General features: G+C 44.2%; 5 protein-coding genes across 5 annotated transcripts; 2 read left to right on the top strand and 3 right to left on the bottom strand.

Moving 5' to 3' along the window:
• The first annotated feature begins 3929 nt into the window (after positions 1–3929).
• LOC128731037 (uncharacterized) lies at positions 3930–4755 on the top strand. The gene is made up of 2 exons (XM_053824131.1): positions 3930–3992; positions 4142–4755. Exon 2 carries the CDS (start codon positions 4167–4169, stop codon positions 4500–4502), a length of 336 nt encoding a protein of 111 aa, XP_053680106.1. The 5' UTR covers positions 3930–3992; positions 4142–4166; the 3' UTR covers positions 4503–4755.
• A 3115-nt stretch (positions 4756–7870) lies between these two features.
• Positions 7871–12309, bottom strand: LOC128725522 ((E3-independent) E2 ubiquitin-conjugating enzyme). Its single transcript, XM_053819310.1, has 5 exons — positions 11854–12309; positions 11431–11684; positions 8500–11357; positions 8204–8425; positions 7871–8127 (listed from the first exon to the last, which is right to left on the bottom strand). Exons 1-5 carry the CDS (start codon positions 12307–12309, stop codon positions 7871–7873), a joined length of 4047 nt encoding a protein of 1348 aa, XP_053675285.1.
• Positions 12310–13128: 819 nt separating this feature from the next.
• On the bottom strand, positions 13129–14683 carry LOC128720232 (eukaryotic initiation factor 4A-III). The gene is made up of 2 exons (XM_053813892.1): positions 14453–14683; positions 13129–14359 (listed from the first exon to the last, which is right to left on the bottom strand). The coding sequence occupies exons 1-2, from the start codon at positions 14586–14588 to the stop codon at positions 13293–13295; spliced, it is 1203 nt and encodes a 400-aa protein (XP_053669867.1). The 5' UTR covers positions 14589–14683; the 3' UTR covers positions 13129–13292.
• Positions 14684–15580: 897 nt separating this feature from the next.
• LOC128720234 (transmembrane protein 192-like) lies at positions 15581–17396 on the top strand. The gene is made up of 5 exons (XM_053813894.1): positions 15581–15661; positions 15748–15866; positions 16281–16413; positions 16487–16766; positions 16825–17396. Exons 1-5 carry the CDS (start codon positions 15626–15628, stop codon positions 17049–17051), a joined length of 795 nt encoding a protein of 264 aa, XP_053669869.1. The 5' UTR covers positions 15581–15625; the 3' UTR covers positions 17052–17396.
• A 223-nt stretch (positions 17397–17619) lies between these two features.
• On the bottom strand, positions 17620–18801 carry LOC128720233 (transmembrane protein 192-like). The gene is made up of 4 exons (XM_053813893.1): positions 18620–18801; positions 18379–18514; positions 18004–18280; positions 17620–17912 (listed from the first exon to the last, which is right to left on the bottom strand). Exons 1-4 carry the CDS (start codon positions 18799–18801, stop codon positions 17620–17622), a joined length of 888 nt encoding a protein of 295 aa, XP_053669868.1.
• Between the last annotated feature and the right edge of the window lie 112 nt (positions 18802–18913).

Genomic DNA, 18913 nt, shown 5'->3' with positions numbered 1-18913 from the left:
TAATGAACGTCGCCACTACATAGTGTTCGCGGGCGCGATCACGCAACCAACTGTCGTCGCGGTTGTTTCGAGGGAGCGGCGAAGATGACAACAAACAAAAACCCCATTTCATCCCCCAACAGGTTGCTGTGCGGGAATGAGCGAACGGGCGGTTGGCCCCCAAACCTACATGATGCATGCGCACACGCACAGACATAGTAAAGACACCCCTCTCGCACAATGGGACGTTTTTCATTCAGTTCCATTTGCTAGTTTCGCTAATGGGCGTACAAACTGGAAAAAAAACATAAACTAGTAGTTAAGTATCTAATGGATTCCCCTTCTTTGTTGTTTAAGCTAAGCTGGGATTTTTACTTATTGGTTGCTTTTTTGATCTAATTTAAAACTCTTGATTTGTGCCACAATTTTCTTACATTTTTGTGATTGGTTTAAGATATACAACATTAACATCAACTCCAACATGATGTACTTCTGCCGGTGTGTTCTTATGCTTTTTGAACATTCTGATCCTTAAGAACGTACAAGCGATTGAAATGTTCATCATTTTTTCATCAGACACACCCGGATACGCGCAATTGTCATATGGTTTCAACACATGTTATCATAAACTAACTTTTTTGCTGTTGTTCCGTACACCACCCGTGAAGATGGTATGAACACATGTTGGAATTGAAGCAAATGAACACGGTCTGAAACGGGAGTCAAAATTCGTCTGGCATATGATTATCATGTCTCATTCTTAACGATGCGAGTCTATTATCTTTCGAGCATGGTGGATAAATAATTATTCACCTAAAATAATTTATAATGGTCCTGATATCATTTTTGGCACCAAACCATTTTCTTCAAAATCATCGCGTTCAGAATCGAAATATGACGTGTTGCAAATTGCATACTTTCAGGGTAAAATGTAGAATACACATAGTGTAGCGCCCTCTTGTGTACAATAGAAAAAGTACCAGATTCAAATTTATCTCCGTAAGCTGTGCGGAAAAAAAGGCATCAGTAAAACACGATGCCACTTATCAAGAGTTATCAGTGTTTTACGGGGTTGTCTTGATAAAAACCGACATCGGATTGAATGGCACACGAAAATAAAAACAAAAATTATACATCCAAAAGTTGTGGCTAGAGCCGAATGAATGTGATACAAGTATATTTTGAATACATATCACACCACTCCCTAAATATTCCAAAACCGATAACAATCACTCGTTTAAACGCTAATCCTGCTGCGGACACGTTTTATGACAACAGAAAATCTAAGACTTTATGAGGCAACACAAATTACGGTAACATTTTCATTAGTGACCGTAGCAGGGTAAACAAACGCTACCTGTGCTGAAGTTTGCTGGATTAACTAATGTTTGCAGATGTTAAATGTAACAGACGCTGAATAAACTTGAGATGATTAACATTTAACGTTCATCATTCAACACATTTCATGAACAAAAAATGTTGAGCTCAGGACTGTCACCAATGCACTTCTCTTTGAGAAGCGTTTAAACCTCGTCATTAAATTCATGTAAGCATACTATCATGTTCCGATTACGATCTTGTTTGAAGATGCTTAAACCTCCTATTACGTAAGCTTTGTTCATGAGTGTGCAATTCGCATTATGAATGTAGGCAAGCGTAAACTAATCAATCAACCGATGCCGATAACGGATTTACCAGATACGTACACACTGCACGATTAGTGCAATCGATGGTCGGTATCATAATTGAACCAATCTCGCCATAATTTCCCATCGGCGATAGATTTATGACTTTCCTGGGGTATACTTGCACTACGGTAGGTACAATGTCATGGAAAACAAACAGAGCCCTCTATATAATGGTTATAATCATACAGAACTAGACAATTAGGAGCTGAAGTTTGTGCAAGGTTGTATAAAAATTATGTTTAGCTAATTTCCCCCCAAATGATACAATAAGCCACCAACTAGAGACATGGTATGAGCAGCAGAAAACGCATAGAATCGGCTGATCAAAGTTCAAGTCCAGTGGCTAATCCCTTCGCGCTCAGGGGAACCCTAAATGAGACTTACCAAACAAGTGGCACCCGGTCAAAAGACTCCCGAACAGATACGATTATCTTCGGTCAGTACTTAGTAAGCTGCTGATAAATCCTGCAACACGTATGCGACCGTACGGTTTGGGGTGTATTCATACGACCGTATATACAAAGGACAGCTCGTCAAAGGTTGTATTAGCTACCCTTAACACCACCACAAAAAAACCGGTGAACACCGGCACTATGCATCCAGAATGGCGTCCCGGCACATGAAAATGCACCCGAAATGGTTGGCTAGAAACAGCTAAATCAGTTGCGAATCGATCGAAAAGATAATTAAATTCAATGTTTAGGCGCACGATGTGAGATTAGGTTTTCTGCAAGGTGTAACAATTAATTTCGATGCTTTAAAGCCTATCTTATCGCTACGCGCTCCAACAAAGCTGCAAGCATTTGGTCCAGAGCCAGCGGGTTTCTTTTTCGATCTTAACCAGTTTATTCTTTCTTACACGCTGCGCTATTATTCAAATAGATGCCGATTTGTCCTAAAATATGAGGCCAATACATCACACGATTGAAAATGCAAATGAACTTCCTTAACATATGTATACTAAATTATTTCGAATGTCAAAAACTTGTTAAAATCATCAAGAAAAAAGTATCCTCTATGCACCGTTTGCAAGGCAAACTCGAAGAAGGTAGTTTGGACCCTCTAGTATACGGTTCGTTATCGGAGTTCGCATTTGCAATCTTGATTTATGACCCCCTGTGCCTCCAACCCGAGTTGGTGCAACAGGCACGGCTCTAGCTTTCGGCAGTCTTTTTGGCAAACGGCCATGTGCAATTTTCTGAACCTTGACCGGCGAGGGCTAGTAAAGGGGAAGAATAAAATGACTGTATGGTTCATCAAATAAGACTGAAACGAAAGGCGGTTATGGCAAGAAGAACGGTGCACGTTCTGACTCACTATCTCTCCATGGAAGAGGCACGATGAGACACACATAGCGAAAGTGGTTTCCTTCTAACGTGCATATGTTCCCGCGCGCTATGCAGCATAATTGCATAATTTGCTCAAACATCCGATCTGAATCTGGAATCGGAAAGGAAAAAATGAGACAGTACTAAAGAGAAAGAGAGAGTCAGATATGCAAAAAGGGGAACTACAGTCTGATGCACCCGTTTCGATGAATATGGTACTTCCCAGATGCTGGCTGGGTGATCCGGTTCGATTGCTGGAGTGTGCATTATGATGGTGACCTTTCCACAGTTGGGAACAGCAAAACGTCACAAGTCACGTTAAGCAGAAAAGCAGCGGCTCTCTCACAGGAAGACCCGAGGGCATAATTTATTCCGCATTTTTTTTCTCAACCAACCAATTCGAAGGACTCCATCCAGGGTTGAGAAAAAGGATGTTAGGAGCTTCCAGATACTATTCAATTGTCATCAAACTTATAGTAACAGAGAGGTCACTAAAGGAACTAAAGCGTATTCTATTCAATTGATCATGACTGTGCCGAGAACGGACGAGAACTTCGCCACGCTCACAAACGAGTGACAGACGCACTACAGACACCGGATGCTAAGTCTGGTAAGACCGATCCAGCAGGGCATCGCACCACCAGGGCGGGCGAGTGCATCGTCATAGTTCGCACACTGACACGCCCGTTTTCGGTACTCCCAGCAACTTCTCCTGCTCCTCTGGGACAGGCAACCGGCACGATATCAGCCATTGTGTGGTCTAATCTATCGAATTAAGCCTTCCCCGCGTCGGGTGGTCCATCCGCGGTTCTGATCCTCCCCATCTTCATCCTTGCGCGGTTTCGAACACTATCGCACTCGCGATATCGCGAGGGTAACCTACACGCGCACCAGTTTGGGCAGGTTGCGATGGGCTGTGTTTAAATAGGAACGCCCGACCGTGCAGATCCCATCAGTTTGGTACTGTCCATCGCCTAGCGTCCATCGTCGTTTACCGGTAAGTAGGGATCGCGAGGGCAGAAGTGTGAAAGTGCTTAGCGAGGTGATCCTGAGGAGTTGCCCGAATGGTGGACTAAGTGAGTGTGTGTGCGTATTTTCTTCTTCTTCTTCTTCTCCATGCTCTCGACGGATGCAACGTGGATGCAGCCAACCTAACGCAACACCTTCAGCAATGGCCCTCAAGTCCGACCCCGTCTTCCAGCGCATCGCCAAGCGCCTGGAGTCGATCGACCCCAACAACCGCCAGGTGCAGCAGATCTACAAGTTCCGCATCCAGCAGAACGGCAAGGTCGTCAAGACCTGGGTCCTGGATCTGAAGGCCGTCAAGCTGACGGAAGGTGACGGCGCGGCTGAGGCTACCCTCACCATGGAGGATGACATCATGTTCGCCCTCGGCACCGGTGCCATGCCGGCGAAGGAAGCCCTCGCCCAGGACAAGCTGGACGTGGAAGGCCAGGTCGAGCTGATCTTCCTGCTGGAACCGTTCATTGCCTCGCTCAAGAACTAAGCGAACCTACCTGTAAACACCAGCACGCCACCTGTGCCAACTGTGGCCGAGTGGGCTTGGTTAATTTATTGCAACATTCACACACGCCCCATGGCACCACCTAAACACCTTCTCCGGCTTGCTCGGAAGCGTCATATGTATATTATCGTTACTGTTTCTGTTTTGCGCCGGTTCCGCTGTGCATTGGTTCCGCTTTGTACACGCCTTGTACAGACACACCATCCAATATGTACCGTATGATCATTAAATGATGCTCGACCAAACAGAACCAAATGCAGTTTAATATCTGGGATTGGGGATAAGGGGTTGTGTCTACGACTTCAATGATTCTATACTACGAATGATTCCATATTCGCTTCTCCCGAGCATTTCCGGTTAATTTGTTTCCGCGCCCGACATCTAATCTTGCCGTCCGAACGATCTCGTGGATTAATTCAATTGTAGGCATCTTAAATTGAACGCATTCGCAAATACTAGGAGCAACTGCATGGTTCAGAAGAAACGGTGGCATATCTCCATCCCATGCTGGTTAGAAATCCTTTGTATTCTGTTTCATTCAAGGGGTTTAAATGAACTTGTGTTTTTCAAAATGTCTGCAGGATAACCTTGTTTCACAAAACTTAAACAGGATCTAAGGAAGCAGCAAAGCTACCAAATTAAACACATTTTTTTGTCTTTTTAATTTACTTTATTGTTATGCGCTTTGTTTTTTTTGTCTGCCAGAACTTCATCAAGTGCGATATCAACCTGCAATATAAGGATATTGCACTTTTGCATACTTCTCTTTTTCAAAACACCGTTTTTTTTCAAACTCCCGCCTAATCTGCACACAAACACACATCTATGTATCTCTTTCTTTTTATTTTCGATTGCAACCAAAGCAACCAAAGAATGGCAGGGCATAAATGATGTTGATGGAAATTGAAACGAACGTAGCGTAAAATACTAAACGAATCTATACGGGATCTCTTTTCCATGTACCGGGAAAGATGTCCCTCGGACGCCACACTGTCTTATGTCGCGTTTTGAAGAACAGAACCTTTTCTACTGCTACCAAAACATATGCACTCGCAAGCATATGCGGTAGAGCATTGCCATGTGCATAACAACAAGATCGCCCTCTACTGCGTTTCGAATCTAGCTCAACGGACAACGCCACGATGACGACGATCGAGATTACTGAAATTTTAATACATATGTAAAGCTACTGTTTGCCGCCTCGTGCGATACGTAACGGTAGGTGGTGGTTTAACGATAAGGTACACGCGCATAAGTCTGAGATATCGATAAAACAAAAATAGCATTTTCCTGGGACGTATATCCCCTTTTTACGCTTTCCACGACCCACATCATTTCACTCAATTTCAAACAGTCTTTTTCCTATTAAAGCCCCGCAATCTTGCTTCCAATTTTGGTAAGCGATGAAGCCATTATTGTAGGCATACCATTTCGTAAAGCAAATCCTGATACTGGTTCACCCCTCCCACCGGCTATCCATATCCATCCGACGTATCCGAATCCAACGGATTTGTTGATTCGTTGGATTAGCTCGAGTATCGCGATCAACAGTCCAAAGGCGCTTCCTAGGCTGTACGGCTATTCCGTTTTAATAGGGCTCGGATTGTGGTTTAAAAATAGGTTCAATAACAGCGTACCTACGCTGCGGCTTAATGTGCGTTTCGTTTCTGCTGCGTTTGCTACAAGATGCAATGCATTTTGTATGCATTTAGATGCCTGTTTTTTAACTGTTGGATTAATTTAGAATTTCACAAACATAGTGGGATCGGCGTAACCGCATAAAACCTTGTGAACAGATTGAAAAGCCGGATGCATTAGCGTGCGAAAAGAACCTTCAATATCGATGGTTTCTTAAGGCTTCTACCTGCGTCAAGATTGAATCTAGCTTCAAGCTGTGGTTCTTGCTTATTCACCAATTGAGCTCATTTTCAAGTCACAAGTCTATTGCTATGGTTACCTATGATGGAGTATCTTTTTAAAACAGTTCCACCCCTTCCCTAGGGAATATTCTTTTTTCGCTGTAGGTAAGTAGTTTCTTAACAATGGCTACCTTTTTCATTTGCGATTTGTGCAATGTAACATTTGTTTAGGATCTAAGTTATTGTTCTTCGCTAATGTAGTATGTTGTAGGTGTATTTGGTTTTGATTTCGATTCCTTTTTGGTGATTTTCGGATTCCGACCTGCACCGATCCATTTCACACAGTGGAGAAAGATTACAAGTAAACGTAACATGCATGCCTCGCACCATCTTCTTTTCTCATTCTTTTCGTGCATGTTAAATGTCTAGCGAGCGGTAGCTTTCATTTCGTGTAGTTAATGTGGTATAATAATTGATTTACTTGTAGGCACAGCATTATTTAGAGATTTCACGTTCTAGAATGTCTCTTTGATCTCATTACCATTGATCTAAAATTCTATTTATAAAATAGTCTTCCAATTTTGCATCCATCAGCTGAAGCTATTTTGCGCGAAGTACTTTTGGAATGTATTCGTTCGTTTTCATTTTTGCCACCGCCATTCAAGCCGGAAAGGACCGGCTACCGGTTTAGAGAACATTGCAACCTTATCCTTATTAATGGAATGGGTGAGACCTAGCTCATCTCTGGCAGCCAGAGCCTAGTTCGTAAAAAACACTAGGCTACAACAACGATACTGCATATCACGGTTTGATAAACGCAAGCAAACGATAAATTATACATAACATTCAGGTCGACTGATGTAAAAAAGCTCGATGACAAACATTAACTATTAGGCAAACAAATGCGAAGCTGCCTTGATATGTGCGAACAAGGAACTAAACGTTTACAGAATATTGTACAAAGTACGACGACTGTACGATGTTCGAAGATATAAAATAAACAACTGATTTTTTCTTAGCATTTTGAAAGGCATACAAAAATACAGGTGATTGATCAACAAACTCGTACTGTGGAAATAGTAGTTCTCTCCAATGTACCTTCTATTACTGTCATACTTTCAAAAATGTCCTTATCACCGGTATTGATGCATCGAAGCAAAGCAAATGAAGCAATAGAAATGCATATTTTTAGCTTTTTAAACAACGCAATGTTTAAACAACGCGAGATAGCAACTAATTGAATATTTCGGCCAGAATGATAGTGATAATGAAAATGAAATTTTACTGTTTCAATTGATTAGTCCTCCGTGATCCAACGACCTTATAAAAATCTTTTGTGTCTGATTCGATTCAGCAAATGAAAAAAGCTGCCTTCAATGCTTCATAAACTTAGGCGACACATACAACATGGACAGGAGGCACCACTGCAACACAACCTAGCTGCGAGATTCGATGGCGGCAGCTACCAAACACCTGTTCCTGCCTTGGTTGTTATATATTATTTTCTGGTAAGGACGACGGCGGAGTCCGAGATAGCTGTTCGAGCTGTTTTTGGAATGATTCCAAAAGGCCAGTCAATGTTAGGCAAAAACCACGGCTCGCCGGTATGAGTGAAAACTCAGGCTGCGCTATAGTGCAGGTCTCGGATTTTAAAAGCCTTGCCGATGAATGATCACTTTCATCGGCACCCAAGGAAGCGTTTGTTGATTGAGCTGCTTGAAGAGCATCCGAGGATTTCGATTCCATTTCTACAATGAACGCGCATTGGAAATTAAACAAAGAACGTACAGGGTATGAATCACATATTCCACTTATAATATTTACCTTTTCCAGCGGAAGTTCCAGCATCACGATTGCAGTTGCTGGACATTTCCATCCACGTTTTAAGTCGATTGTGCATCCGTTCGCCGCATGCATGGAAGTGTGACAATATTTCCTCACGAAACACTTCAGGCGGATTCGACACCAGCTTGGTCATTGATTGTACCAGCTTCAGCAACACCATTTCGTTGTACATGCGAGAGTTTTCCTTACCTTGTTGAGATCCTACGCAAATATGGCATAAGTAGAATTGTGGCATATTACATCGCACTTTTCTGCTTCGTATCTTGATTACTAACCTTTCAATTTTTCATATCCTGCCTCGTTGAAATATGGCTCTGCGACTAGTATCAAGCCCTGAATAGAGACGATGACTTGCAACAACGTGCTAGATGGCCCCCAAACTTCAGGTCCTCGACCAGACCAGGTGCCCAACAGTGACACACACACTTTGCCATCTTCATACAGATTTGGATTCAACCGATCACAACAGTAACTGATGTAGTGGCACAACGGCGGCGCACTAGGATAATCCTTGCCGAGCTGGATATCAAACAGGAACAGTCCGTCCTCGTACGGTGTTTTCTTCGGTCCCTCGATCATTACGCTCAGCAAATCGAGCCGATCTTCAAACGTTCGCACCCAGACACCCGGTGGCAGCCCCGAACGCAGCATCCGGTGTTCGCGCTGGACCGCTTTGTAGAAGCTTTGGGCGTTGCTTGTTTGGAAAATAGTCAAGTGAAACTTGTGCGAGGTAGGCGCTGATTCGATGACCTGGAAGCATTCTGACGGAACATCGGCAACGGGCGATGCTTGCGCTTCAGCATTATCGGCCAGAACCGGTGAGCTTGAAGCTTCCGGTTCGGGGACACTTTCCGGGGCTTCTGGCGTCTCAGCCGGTGATGGTGTCCATGAAGGTGGCATTGAGGCCAGCGTTGGTGTCTTAAGCTCCACCACCGAGATGATCTCCTTGAAAGGATCTTCCAATCCATATCGTTCGTTAATCTCTTCCAGCACCTTTATTAGCTGGGCCTTGAGAAGCGAACAAAGCCGAGCTGAGACACATTCTCGTGACAACTGTTCACCCGTCTCCCGGTCTTCTTGGTCCGGTTTGGAATCCGACTCCAACTCTATCGCGGCCAAGTCGAACACGGAGCTGGTATTATTAAGATCGGCGTCCTCGTTCATCTTCCTGCATAGGTTATTTGCGTACTCCAGCTCCATGTTTGCGACGCCGACGGTATAGTTTGCCCTATATTCTTCCTCTGGTTTCTCGACAGGACTACTCTCCGCCCACGAACAGTTCGAAGTGCCGGAATCAAATAGTGCCTGTTGCTGCGATGGAAGCGCTCGCGTAGTATCCGGTGTTTCCGCCGTTGGAGTAGACGTTTTTGAACCGGACCCGGCTTGGTTGAATAGCCGGTTCTTTTGATCCTGCACTCGCTCGGTCGTAGTCTGATTGTTCGACTTACGAACTCGCTCTACCAGACCCATAAAGTGTTGCTCGTGGAAAAAGGTCGTATTCAATAACCGGTCAAGAAAGCGACACTTTTTGTAAACCAACATCAACTTCTTCATGATATCCTGGCTTTGGAGGTGTGGATTTATGTTGAACAGTTCTTCCAGTCGCGCGATAGCTACACGCGCCCGCTCAAGGTTAGCCGTAAGCTGTGGTTTAAGCACTACCGACGGAGAAGTCGATTCTGCGTCTCCAAAGTGACATGATTCTGCCTCTGTTTCCCATGATTCCGCGTCTGAATCGGCCACGCTGCCCCAGAAATTATTCTCCGAGTCGTACTGTCCCACCTCGAAAATATCCTGCGGCCAGCACATGCTCACGAATCCGTCTACCCACCACACCTTAACCATACCATTGGGATAGTTATCCAAAACCTGACCGGCGGTGGAACTGGTCTCCTCGCCCGTAAAGTTGGCCACTCGAATCACTATCGTCCCGGGGCGATACTGAAAATCTGGATGATCTTTCAGATCGTACACGCTAACTTCCGACTCACCATTATACGTCGGTTGCGGCTCAGAAAGGCACGTGTACGTCGTGAACCACTTCACACGTGCCGTGCGGCCATGATGATCCACGTTCTGGATTACGCCATAGTCTCGGAAGGACGGATTTTTCGCCGGATCAGTATTGCCGGTCAACACGAAGTCACCCGGGAAGAATTCGTGGTCGTCTAAATGGTGAATAGGACGAAGCTCGGTGGACATTATGTTCGGTTCTATTGTTCCATCTTGCCAAACAACGGTGGCTGTGCTGTACACGACCAGCGCCTCCGTGACCACTTCAGTTCCGGCAGTGGGAAACTTATCTCCACCAAATTCGGCAGCCAGCTGACGACGTTTCATCTTACGAACCCGTTTGCTCAGCAACGGTGACTTTTTGGGGCTCGATTTGGATGTCGCCATGAGTGATGTGGTCGCTCCGTCCGACTGTTCGCCATCCTCATCTGTTTCCCATCCCTCATCGCTATCGCCATCCGCAGCTTTCGAAGCCACATTCTGACCATCAATGTCCTTCCCTGCAACTCGCAGCGGAAGTTTCCCACTGGCGCAGTTACACTTTGCCATTTCTACTTTTTTGTCCTCCACATCGGAAACCGATTTGCCGGTGGCAGTTGCTTTCCCCGTGCGCTCTTGTAGAAGTTGTTCGCGGTATTTGCTGCTCATATCCTTCCGCCAAGCGTGTTTCGAACATATGACGTCCGATTCATTCAGTTTCAAGTAGTTTCTGTCGTTGATCTGTAGCATGCACGACTCGAATAGGTTTAGCTTTTTTAAACGTCTTAAATCCTCTCCGGTTATATACTCGGGTGGTTGCTGCAGGGTACTGCTGTCGGGCAGCTCTTGCTCTAGATCCTCGCTCGATACCTTGCACTGCCAGTGCACTGAAACGCCCTGCAGTTCCACCGACTGGACGGTGAACTTCCGTTCCAGCATGAAATTTTTGCGGGACAGCTTCATCTCGTTCGACGTCGTGAGCCACTTGCCGCTGCCAAGTTCACTCATCAAGCCAACCAGCTGCTGACCCGGGTAGTACAGTGATTCGGCAAAATATCCGCGCCGGAAACGTGTACTGTTGTCGCGTAACATACCCAGGTCGCTGGCAGGGCAGATTTCTACCAACGATCCGCAAGACGACCTGAAGGAACATTGGATTGCAACAGCGTTGATGCAGGTTTCTAAACCCATTTCGAGCGCGACAAATCACTTACTTGAGCACCAACTTCTCGTTGATCTGTTTTGTGCTGCCGACCCAGGAATCCAAACAAACCGCGCTATCCTTGGGCATGGACAGGAGTGGTCGGAGTCGATCAGAAGACACATTTCGCACGACGTACTTTGTGCCGACGATGCGCAGATCCGCTCGAACCGTTATTTCGTGGCAGTAACCTTGCTGTGTATCTTTTCCTGGAACCATCCGACGTACAACATCACCCGGCATCAGAGTCCTGTCTGCAAGCCCCACCTAAAGCGAGAGGCCGTCAGCGATGGCAAAAATACAGATAATGTGCGACAGCATAAGGAGTAAGCACATTTTGGAAGGTTAAATTACATAATCCACCCTAATGTTAACTGACGCCCACAACCACAATTGACGGGCGAAAAAAAAGTTATCCTGCAAGCTCAGTACGTACCTTTCGTTGCTTGATGGTCTCTTCGCGACCATCCGGATGCCAGCAGGCACGAATTTCGCCCCGTTTTGGTGCATCCTCATCCGGTGTTTCCTCCCCGCTGTCGTCGTAGTTGCGGAGCACCAGGCCGAACTTGACGTGACCGTTCTTGGGGGTGAGACAAAAAATTTCATCCTCGTAGAAGTATTGATTTTCCAGCTCCTTATCGTCTTCTTCATCATGCTCATCCGTGCGATCTTGCTGATGTGAGGTGTGGGATTTGCGATCGGACGAAGGCAGTCCTTGGGCCGCAGCCTGCTGACCGTGCTGCCCGTGGTACAGCTGCGAAGGTCGTAGTCGGAGCAGGGGCGTACCGTCGCTATTCAGCTGCGGGGTACCATTGGCGGTCAACTTCTGTTCAGTGTTGGGGCGGTTTTTGATAATGGCCGTCCGCTCAACACCGCTTTTCACTTTCTCCATCGCTACGTTGGCCACGACGATGTATCAACAACGGCGACGAATGCTGGCGCTCCTGCCGACACTCGGAAATTGACGATTTACTGCACCAAGGGAAAACCATTCCACACAATGGGTAAAAGGCGAAAGTTTTTTTTTCTCATCCCAGAATAGCAAGAGAGCGCAACACAGTGAAAGTACGGAGCGGAAAGAGAGAGAGAAAGAGAGTCAGATTTTACCTTTTGACGGACGCGTTTGTCCCGAAAAGTGCTAAATGTCCTTTTTGTTTATGCACAGCTACACTCACGTGCAATCGTGGCCACTTTCGCCCAAATTAAACACCAAAATGCTATCACCTTTAATGGGCACAAGAGAGACGGCCAATTTTGTACGAACAAACAGCCTGAAATAGCAGTGCATAATTTAAACACCGGAAAAAAGCTTCGAAACGGCACTGGGAAACGACGTGCCTACTTGCTTTCGCAGCAACGATGAAAATCATTTCTAAACGTCAAACACGCACTTCTGTGTGGTGTCAGGAAAATCAAAAAAAGATAAAAAAGGATAGTTTGCATTCAATAGTTGGAGTACCAAAATCAAAATTTATCTTTGATTGCATTGTACTAGAATAAGAATAATTTTGTGTTCAACCATGCGTCTTTTGAATAAAACCTTTTTTGCACTCTAAATGTGTTTTGATTTTCTGGAGTTTTCCATGCCTCCAACGCATTAGAAAAACGGTTAGATTTTGAGAAGTATTTTCGATAGCGAGAAATGTAGTTTAAAAAAATGTAAGATTAATAACACTAGCAGCATAAATGAAATCAATTTGTTACTCATGATTCTATGCGTTTTATTTGAAGTCCATCGTTAAATTCAAAACATATACAATGTATGATTACATGCTTAAAAGTTTACGTTCGCTATCTGCTATACCGCAAGTACTGCGGATTGGATGAGTGGTACGAAAAGTTACATTACTCGCTCTCTATGTTCATACAACATACTTAAATAAGATCTGCCACATTCATAGGCATTTCATCGATTTGCGTAGAATAGTACTGTTCAATGTCTCGCAGGATTCTGATGTCGTCCGATTTAACGAAGTTGATTGCCACACCCTTGCGACCGAATCGACCCGATCGGCCGATACGATGAATGTACAGCTCACGGTTATTCGGTAGATCGTAATTAATAACCAACGAAACCTGCTGCACGTCGATACCGCGAGCCCAAACGTCGGTGGTGATAAGCACGCGGCTCTGACCGGAACGGAACTCCTTCATGATCTCGTCACGCTCCTTTTGCGGCATGTCTCCGTGCATCGAACTGACCGTAAAATTTGCCTCACGCATTTTTTCGGTTAACCAGTCCACCTTGCGCTTTGTGTTACAGAAAATGACCGCCTGAGTGATGGTGAGCGTATCGTACAGATCGCACAGTGTGTCAAACTTCCATTCTTCACGCTCGACAGCGACAAAGAACTGTTTAATACCTTCCAGTGTCAATTCATCACGTTTTACCAAAATGCGAATCGGATCCGTCATAAACTTAGAGGTCATTTCAAGAATCTCGTGCGGCAAGGTGGCCGAAATCAGAACCACTTGTGTGGCTGGTGGAAGGTATCGATACACATCGTAAATCTGTTCCTTAAAGCCCTTGTTCAGCATCTCATCGGCTTCATCCAGCACCAGCATCTTTATGGAGCGTGTTCGCAGGACTCGACGTTTGATCATGTCGAACACTCGACCAGGCGTTCCACTGACTACATGCTGCCCGTAGTCCAGCTTGCGAATATCTTCTCCCAAATTTGTTCCTCCGATGCAGGCGTGACATTGGACGTTCATGAAATCTCCCAGCGCTAGAATGACTTTCTGAATCTGAACGGCCAACTCACGTGTTGGTGACAAACAAAGCACCTGCGTTTCTCGCAACGTGGTGTCCATCGACTGCAGAATGGATATGGAAAATGTTGCCGTTTTTCCCGTACCAGATTGTGCTTGGGCGATAACGTCGCGACCTTTTACAATAGGTTGAATACTTCTTTGCTGGATGGCAGACGGCTTCTCGAAACCTGCAACAAAATTACGTTAGCTAAATTTTCACAAAAAAACGGCAACACATGAAGAGAAATCGCCGCACTTTCTAGTCACTGAGCAGCACTTACCGTACGCGTAAATACCCCGCAGAAGCTCTTCCCGAAGCCCCATCGCATTGAACGTCGGGAGCACTTCGACATCCTCACTCGTTTCGAATTCCACATTCGAGAGATCCTCGTTCGCAGGCACCCTTCTTCCGGACATTGTTCTTTAGTTCCAGAAGCAGTGATTGAAAATGTTTATTTTGTGAAATGAACGCCTATAACCCGTTAAATCCAATTTTTCGTTGACTGTACCAAACAAACTGTTTCGAAGCGGTGCGTGTTTGATATCGACTTTTGGCGTTTTCTCTTTACATGACAGCAAATTGCCGCTTGACGGACCGTAGTTATGTCGACAAGTATTTTTAATGACATAAATATCGACATTTATGAAGAGGCTTTTTTGTGAATTATGATATAGCCATTATTGCTAGAACTATTTCTAACCGTAGCAAAAAAAATAAAAAATTAAAAATGAAAATTTAATGTAATATCGTTTGAAAACGTCATATATTATTTTCAGTCATAGTACGGTGCCGGTATGTAACTACAGAGTTGAGGCTATTGACCGTTCCTTATAACCAGAAAAATGACTTTCGCGAAGAGACAAATGTCAAGATTTAATAAGAATTCCAAAACAAGAGCGTAAATTGTTTACTAATTTCTTAACAAAAATGTAAGAAAGCATTGGAATGATCAATAATCTACATGAATCATGCCCTTGTTTACGTGAGCTCTTTTGATTGTCCTGCCAAGATCCACAAAGCAAGATTAATTTAGTTAGATCGAGTAACCGATTTAAGAAAAAAGAAGAAGAAGTAGCAATTCTGATCGTTCAGATTTTGAGCTTCATTACGCGGCGTAATTATTTGTTTTATTTTGTTTTCCTCACCATACCCCGACAATACGTGAGTCTCACATTGATACATTCAGTTTTTTTCGGTTTGCTTATCAGTTGCATTCACAGACGGAAGATTTTGTTTTGGTGAATCCTGTGTGGATGTGGTATATTGTCGCCCTTCTATGAGCTGATTGCTCATCCATTTCAGTTAACCCGTCATCGCCGTACGCTAGGCGTCTATAAGTGCAATTATTACGAGATAGTAAAGCTGTGCTTTTTTTTCATTTCTACTTTCTGTTCTGTACTACCCATCACGAATGGGAAGTATGTCAGCATAGCATCGGGGCTGTGGAAATAGTATGGTCAGTTTGCTTCGGAACTTCACTTCGAACTCAGTAAGGCTTCGCAAGTTCGTGCGCTGACGATAGACAAGCGCGTCTATTTCATTGCGCTGTATTGAGTACCTGGTTCTTTCTCGTAGGGTGGACGTTTCTTTGATGAATCATCGAGGATGGACGACAGTAGAACGATGCTTGATCCCATTCTGGCCACGGACGATGACGATGGCTTCCGACCACTTCGTACGGTTCCAGCATTCAGGTAAGTAGAAAGGTGGAGGTCTATGCCGCTGTTGATAAGAAGAGATCAGAAGGGCTGCGCCCTTATCGCTGATAATTTCGATTTTGATTTCAAAAAATTTGTTGATTAACACTAAAAGAAGGTCGACCGGACAACAAAATGGAAGAAAGGTGGAAATTTGGTCCACCAAATGATAAGCCGTAATCAAAATATCTGAACCAAACAACGGTTAGGCGGCACGTATCAAAATGATGATTTCTAATATAAAATAATTGACACCCCTGGACGATATATACCTTTCCATTCTGAGCTGGCTTCCTTAATTGTCTAACTTTATATTTGACATTAATTTCTGTTTTCTAGAATGTCTGGAAACTCGACATACACGTTTACTAGTAGCGCTTGTATGGTATTAATGTAATTATGTCGTTCCAGTGTACATCTACTAGTATCGAGCTGTATTTCATTGACCGGTATTGTACTTGCTGCAACTTGGGAAGACAGTCGACGATGTGAGGCTTACTTCATAATGCTTTACCTCCGGGCTATTTTTTGGATCTTTACTTATGTAAGTGATTTTCTTTTGTGTACAAATTTGGATCAGTTTAGTCTTACAATTGCAATCTCTGTTTTATTTACAGTTGTTCGATCATTATGTGCGAAGTCACCACGAAAAACTTCGGCTAAATGGTTATCACGATTTTCACCGTTCGACCGAACAACATAAAGGGATACCATTGCAGATTGTGTCTCTGTGGAATACGTTCCTGCTCGGAATACAAACGCTTATTCAGCACTACTACGGAGACGCATTTGGTGAAAAGTGCATCGCTGTGGGATTGCTGTCACCCATCATCTACATTTCTGCGTTCTCTGGACTGGAAACGATAGTGCTCTGCATTGTCAATGGAAGCTACATAAGTAATAGCATGTCAGCTGATCGCTAAGTCAATGTCTAACTGTCACTTTTTGTTCTCAGCAACTGTACGGCGTTTCAATCGTACTGCATCGCCACCGGATGCCTTGCAGGATAATCGAGGCTTCAGCGGTGGTTCCCTTGGACTTACCCAACGTGGTCTTAGCACTGCAGAGCTGCTTGAGAAACAGGCTGATTTGATCAAGTATTTGAAAGATCACAATTTGAAGCTAAACCAAAAGATAATGCAGATGAATGCACAGGTACGAACAGTCACGTACCCGGGATAGGTCGGAACGCGCAACTACTTCGATAGGATAAGAACAGGGTAAAGAAGAGTTTCTTTGTTGGCCAACCAGTGCAGTATGCACTGGCAAAAATTGTAACAAAATTGGACTGATCAATATTATACAAGCATTATGTAACTGCATACTTACCCCATCATGTTTTGTTTAAAAGTTTGGTTTCATAGTGATAATAAGATAGCAGTTTTCTCTGCGTTTCTTTACGTTGTTTTTTGTCATGTCAGAAATTACTGGCAAAAGGAAGGAAGAAAGCAGTACATTTTGCAATAGCTGTATTTAAGAAAATTCTAAATGAGTGATAAACAAAGTTGTTTAATAAAACAATGCGGAACAGTGAGTATGGAATTATTTGTTTTATTCACACAATTTAAGAGACAATTTGTGAAATGTTGTTACGGACGGTATGGATTAGTTTTGGGTTAATTTACCAACTTTACAATGGTAGCGAAAAACAACCGGAAACGAGCATTACTAAAGTAAGTGTAGTAAATACACACGAATCCGGTATAGACGAGAATGTGAAAAGTATATAAAACCAACCAACCGTGGATTATCAATAACCTCCTATGAAAGACTGCTCTGCCAGCGAGTAGTCCAGAGATTGATTTGGAACAAGTTCTACCATATTACGCGCCTCCCGAATCCTGCTTCCGAGCTCGTTATTTTCGTCCTTGAGCTTCTGTATCAGCTCCGATTGCAGTTGTATAAATTCCTTCGGATCCGCTACGCTCTTGAAGCTATCGTTGACGCTGTATTCATCCGTGGGGCAAATTTGCAGGCTCAAAACGTTTGCACTTTGTTGCACATCCGGCGGTGGTCGCGTCAGATTGAACACACGAACTTGAACTGTGGAAGATTGAGATCGTTTGCCGTGTGGCCGATAGTAAATGTTCCGATGCTCGGGACGCCTTATCATCCACTATGGCGCTACACTTACCAATGTAAGACAGCTGCACCGGTACAATTATCAGCGTCTCTAGTAGCGTAAAGAATGCAACGAACACAACCGATGAAAATCCATCAAGAATGCAGTGTTGCAGAAATGCCTCCCCAAAGTAGTGACCCATGGCGGTGTGAATCGTTAGAAGAACCATGTTCGATAACGTCACGAGCTGTAGGCTGGATTTCTTGTGCCGATGAATCTGCCTCGCAAATACATGATGACCACACCAGTTCAGATTCTGATGACGACTCTTTGTGTACAGATGGATTAACTAGCCGATGAGAAGATGGAGAATAAAACCTATGTGTGTTTTCTGCACCGTTAAGCGTATATTATTGTAAAGGAGGCATGTCCTTTGGAGCCACTTACGTAGATTATAGCCCAATATACGCCTCGTAGGTAGAGCAGCATGTAGTAATACAGACAAACTGATCCGGTATCGCACTGCTGAAGAGTGTAGATCACTGAAATGACCGTCAGGGCAAGGGTCACGAACAAATGTATGCTGGCAATGGATAGACACAATTTATTTTTAAAATATTACCCACATGCTCATAAGCAAAACAGTTAGTTGAAATTTTTCGTTCAACTAGAAACCCCCCCCCCCTACCAAGCACTCGGGACCGTTTGCAGTTTATCAAATCGGACGGAATCCTCCGGTTCGGTGTTGCTAGTCGAATGAAACAACGACTGATTAAGGCCAGCACTTCGTCCGGCACCGCTGGTCGAACCGATTGCAAAGGATTTAAACAGAAACGACGACAAACCGCGAGTTAAAAAGGACGTCGACATTTTGTTTTTCACCACACAAACGCCTTTTTTCTTCCAACAAGGACAGCCACTGGCTAAAGACCGATCAGCACTGGGAGAGAGTAGCGAGTCTAGCGCCTAGTAAAGGAACATC

The sequence above is a fragment of the Anopheles nili genome, chromosome 2 (genome assembly GCF_943737925.1).
Source record: "Anopheles nili chromosome 2, idAnoNiliSN_F5_01, whole genome shotgun sequence".
NCBI lineage: Eukaryota > Metazoa > Arthropoda > Insecta > Diptera > Culicidae > Anopheles > Anopheles nili.
The sequence above is the reverse complement of the archived record's forward strand: the minus strand, read 5'-3'. Positions and strand labels throughout refer to the sequence as shown.

Bases quoted from the DNA above. Each gene is read 5' to 3' on its own strand.
- LOC128731037 (XM_053824131.1), top strand. From the start codon at position 4,167: ATGGCCCTCAAGTCCGACCCCGTCTTCCAGCGCATCGCCAAGCGCCTG.
- LOC128725522 (XM_053819310.1), bottom strand. From the start codon at position 12,309: ATGGAGAAAGTGAAAAGCGGTGTTGAGCGGACGGCCATTATCAAAAAC. The intron at 11,685-11,853 runs GTACGTACTGAG...CTCTCGCTTTAG, and splicing joins AGACCATCAAGCAACGAAAG to GTGGGGCTTGCAGACAGGAC. The intron at 11,358-11,430 runs GTAAGTGATTTG...ATGTTCCTTCAG, and splicing joins AACGAGAAGTTGGTGCTCAA to GTCGTCTTGCGGATCGTTGG.
- LOC128720232 (XM_053813892.1), bottom strand. From the start codon at position 14,588: ATGTCCGGAAGAAGGGTGCCTGCGAACGAGGATCTCTCGAATGTGGAA. The intron at 14,360-14,452 runs GTAAGTGCTGCT...ATTTTGTTGCAG, and splicing joins GCGGGGTATTTACGCGTACG to GTTTCGAGAAGCCGTCTGCC.
- LOC128720234 (XM_053813894.1), top strand. From the start codon at position 15,626: ATGGTCAGTTTGCTTCGGAACTTCACTTCGAACTCA. The intron at 15,662-15,747 runs GTAAGGCTTCGC...TCTTTCTCGTAG, and splicing joins GGAACTTCACTTCGAACTCA to GGTGGACGTTTCTTTGATGA. The intron at 16,767-16,824 runs GTAATAGCATGT...TTTTGTTCTCAG, and splicing joins TGTCAATGGAAGCTACATAA to CAACTGTACGGCGTTTCAAT.
- LOC128720233 (XM_053813893.1), bottom strand. From the start codon at position 18,801: ATGTCGACGTCCTTTTTAACTCGCGGTTTGTCGTCGTTTCTGTTTAAA. The intron at 18,515-18,619 runs GTAGGGGGGGGG...ATCCATTGCCAG, and splicing joins CAAACGGTCCCGAGTGCTTG to CATACATTTGTTCGTGACCC. The intron at 17,913-18,003 runs GTAAGTGTAGCG...AATCTTCCACAG, and splicing joins GGTGCAGCTGTCTTACATTG to TTCAAGTTCGTGTGTTCAAT.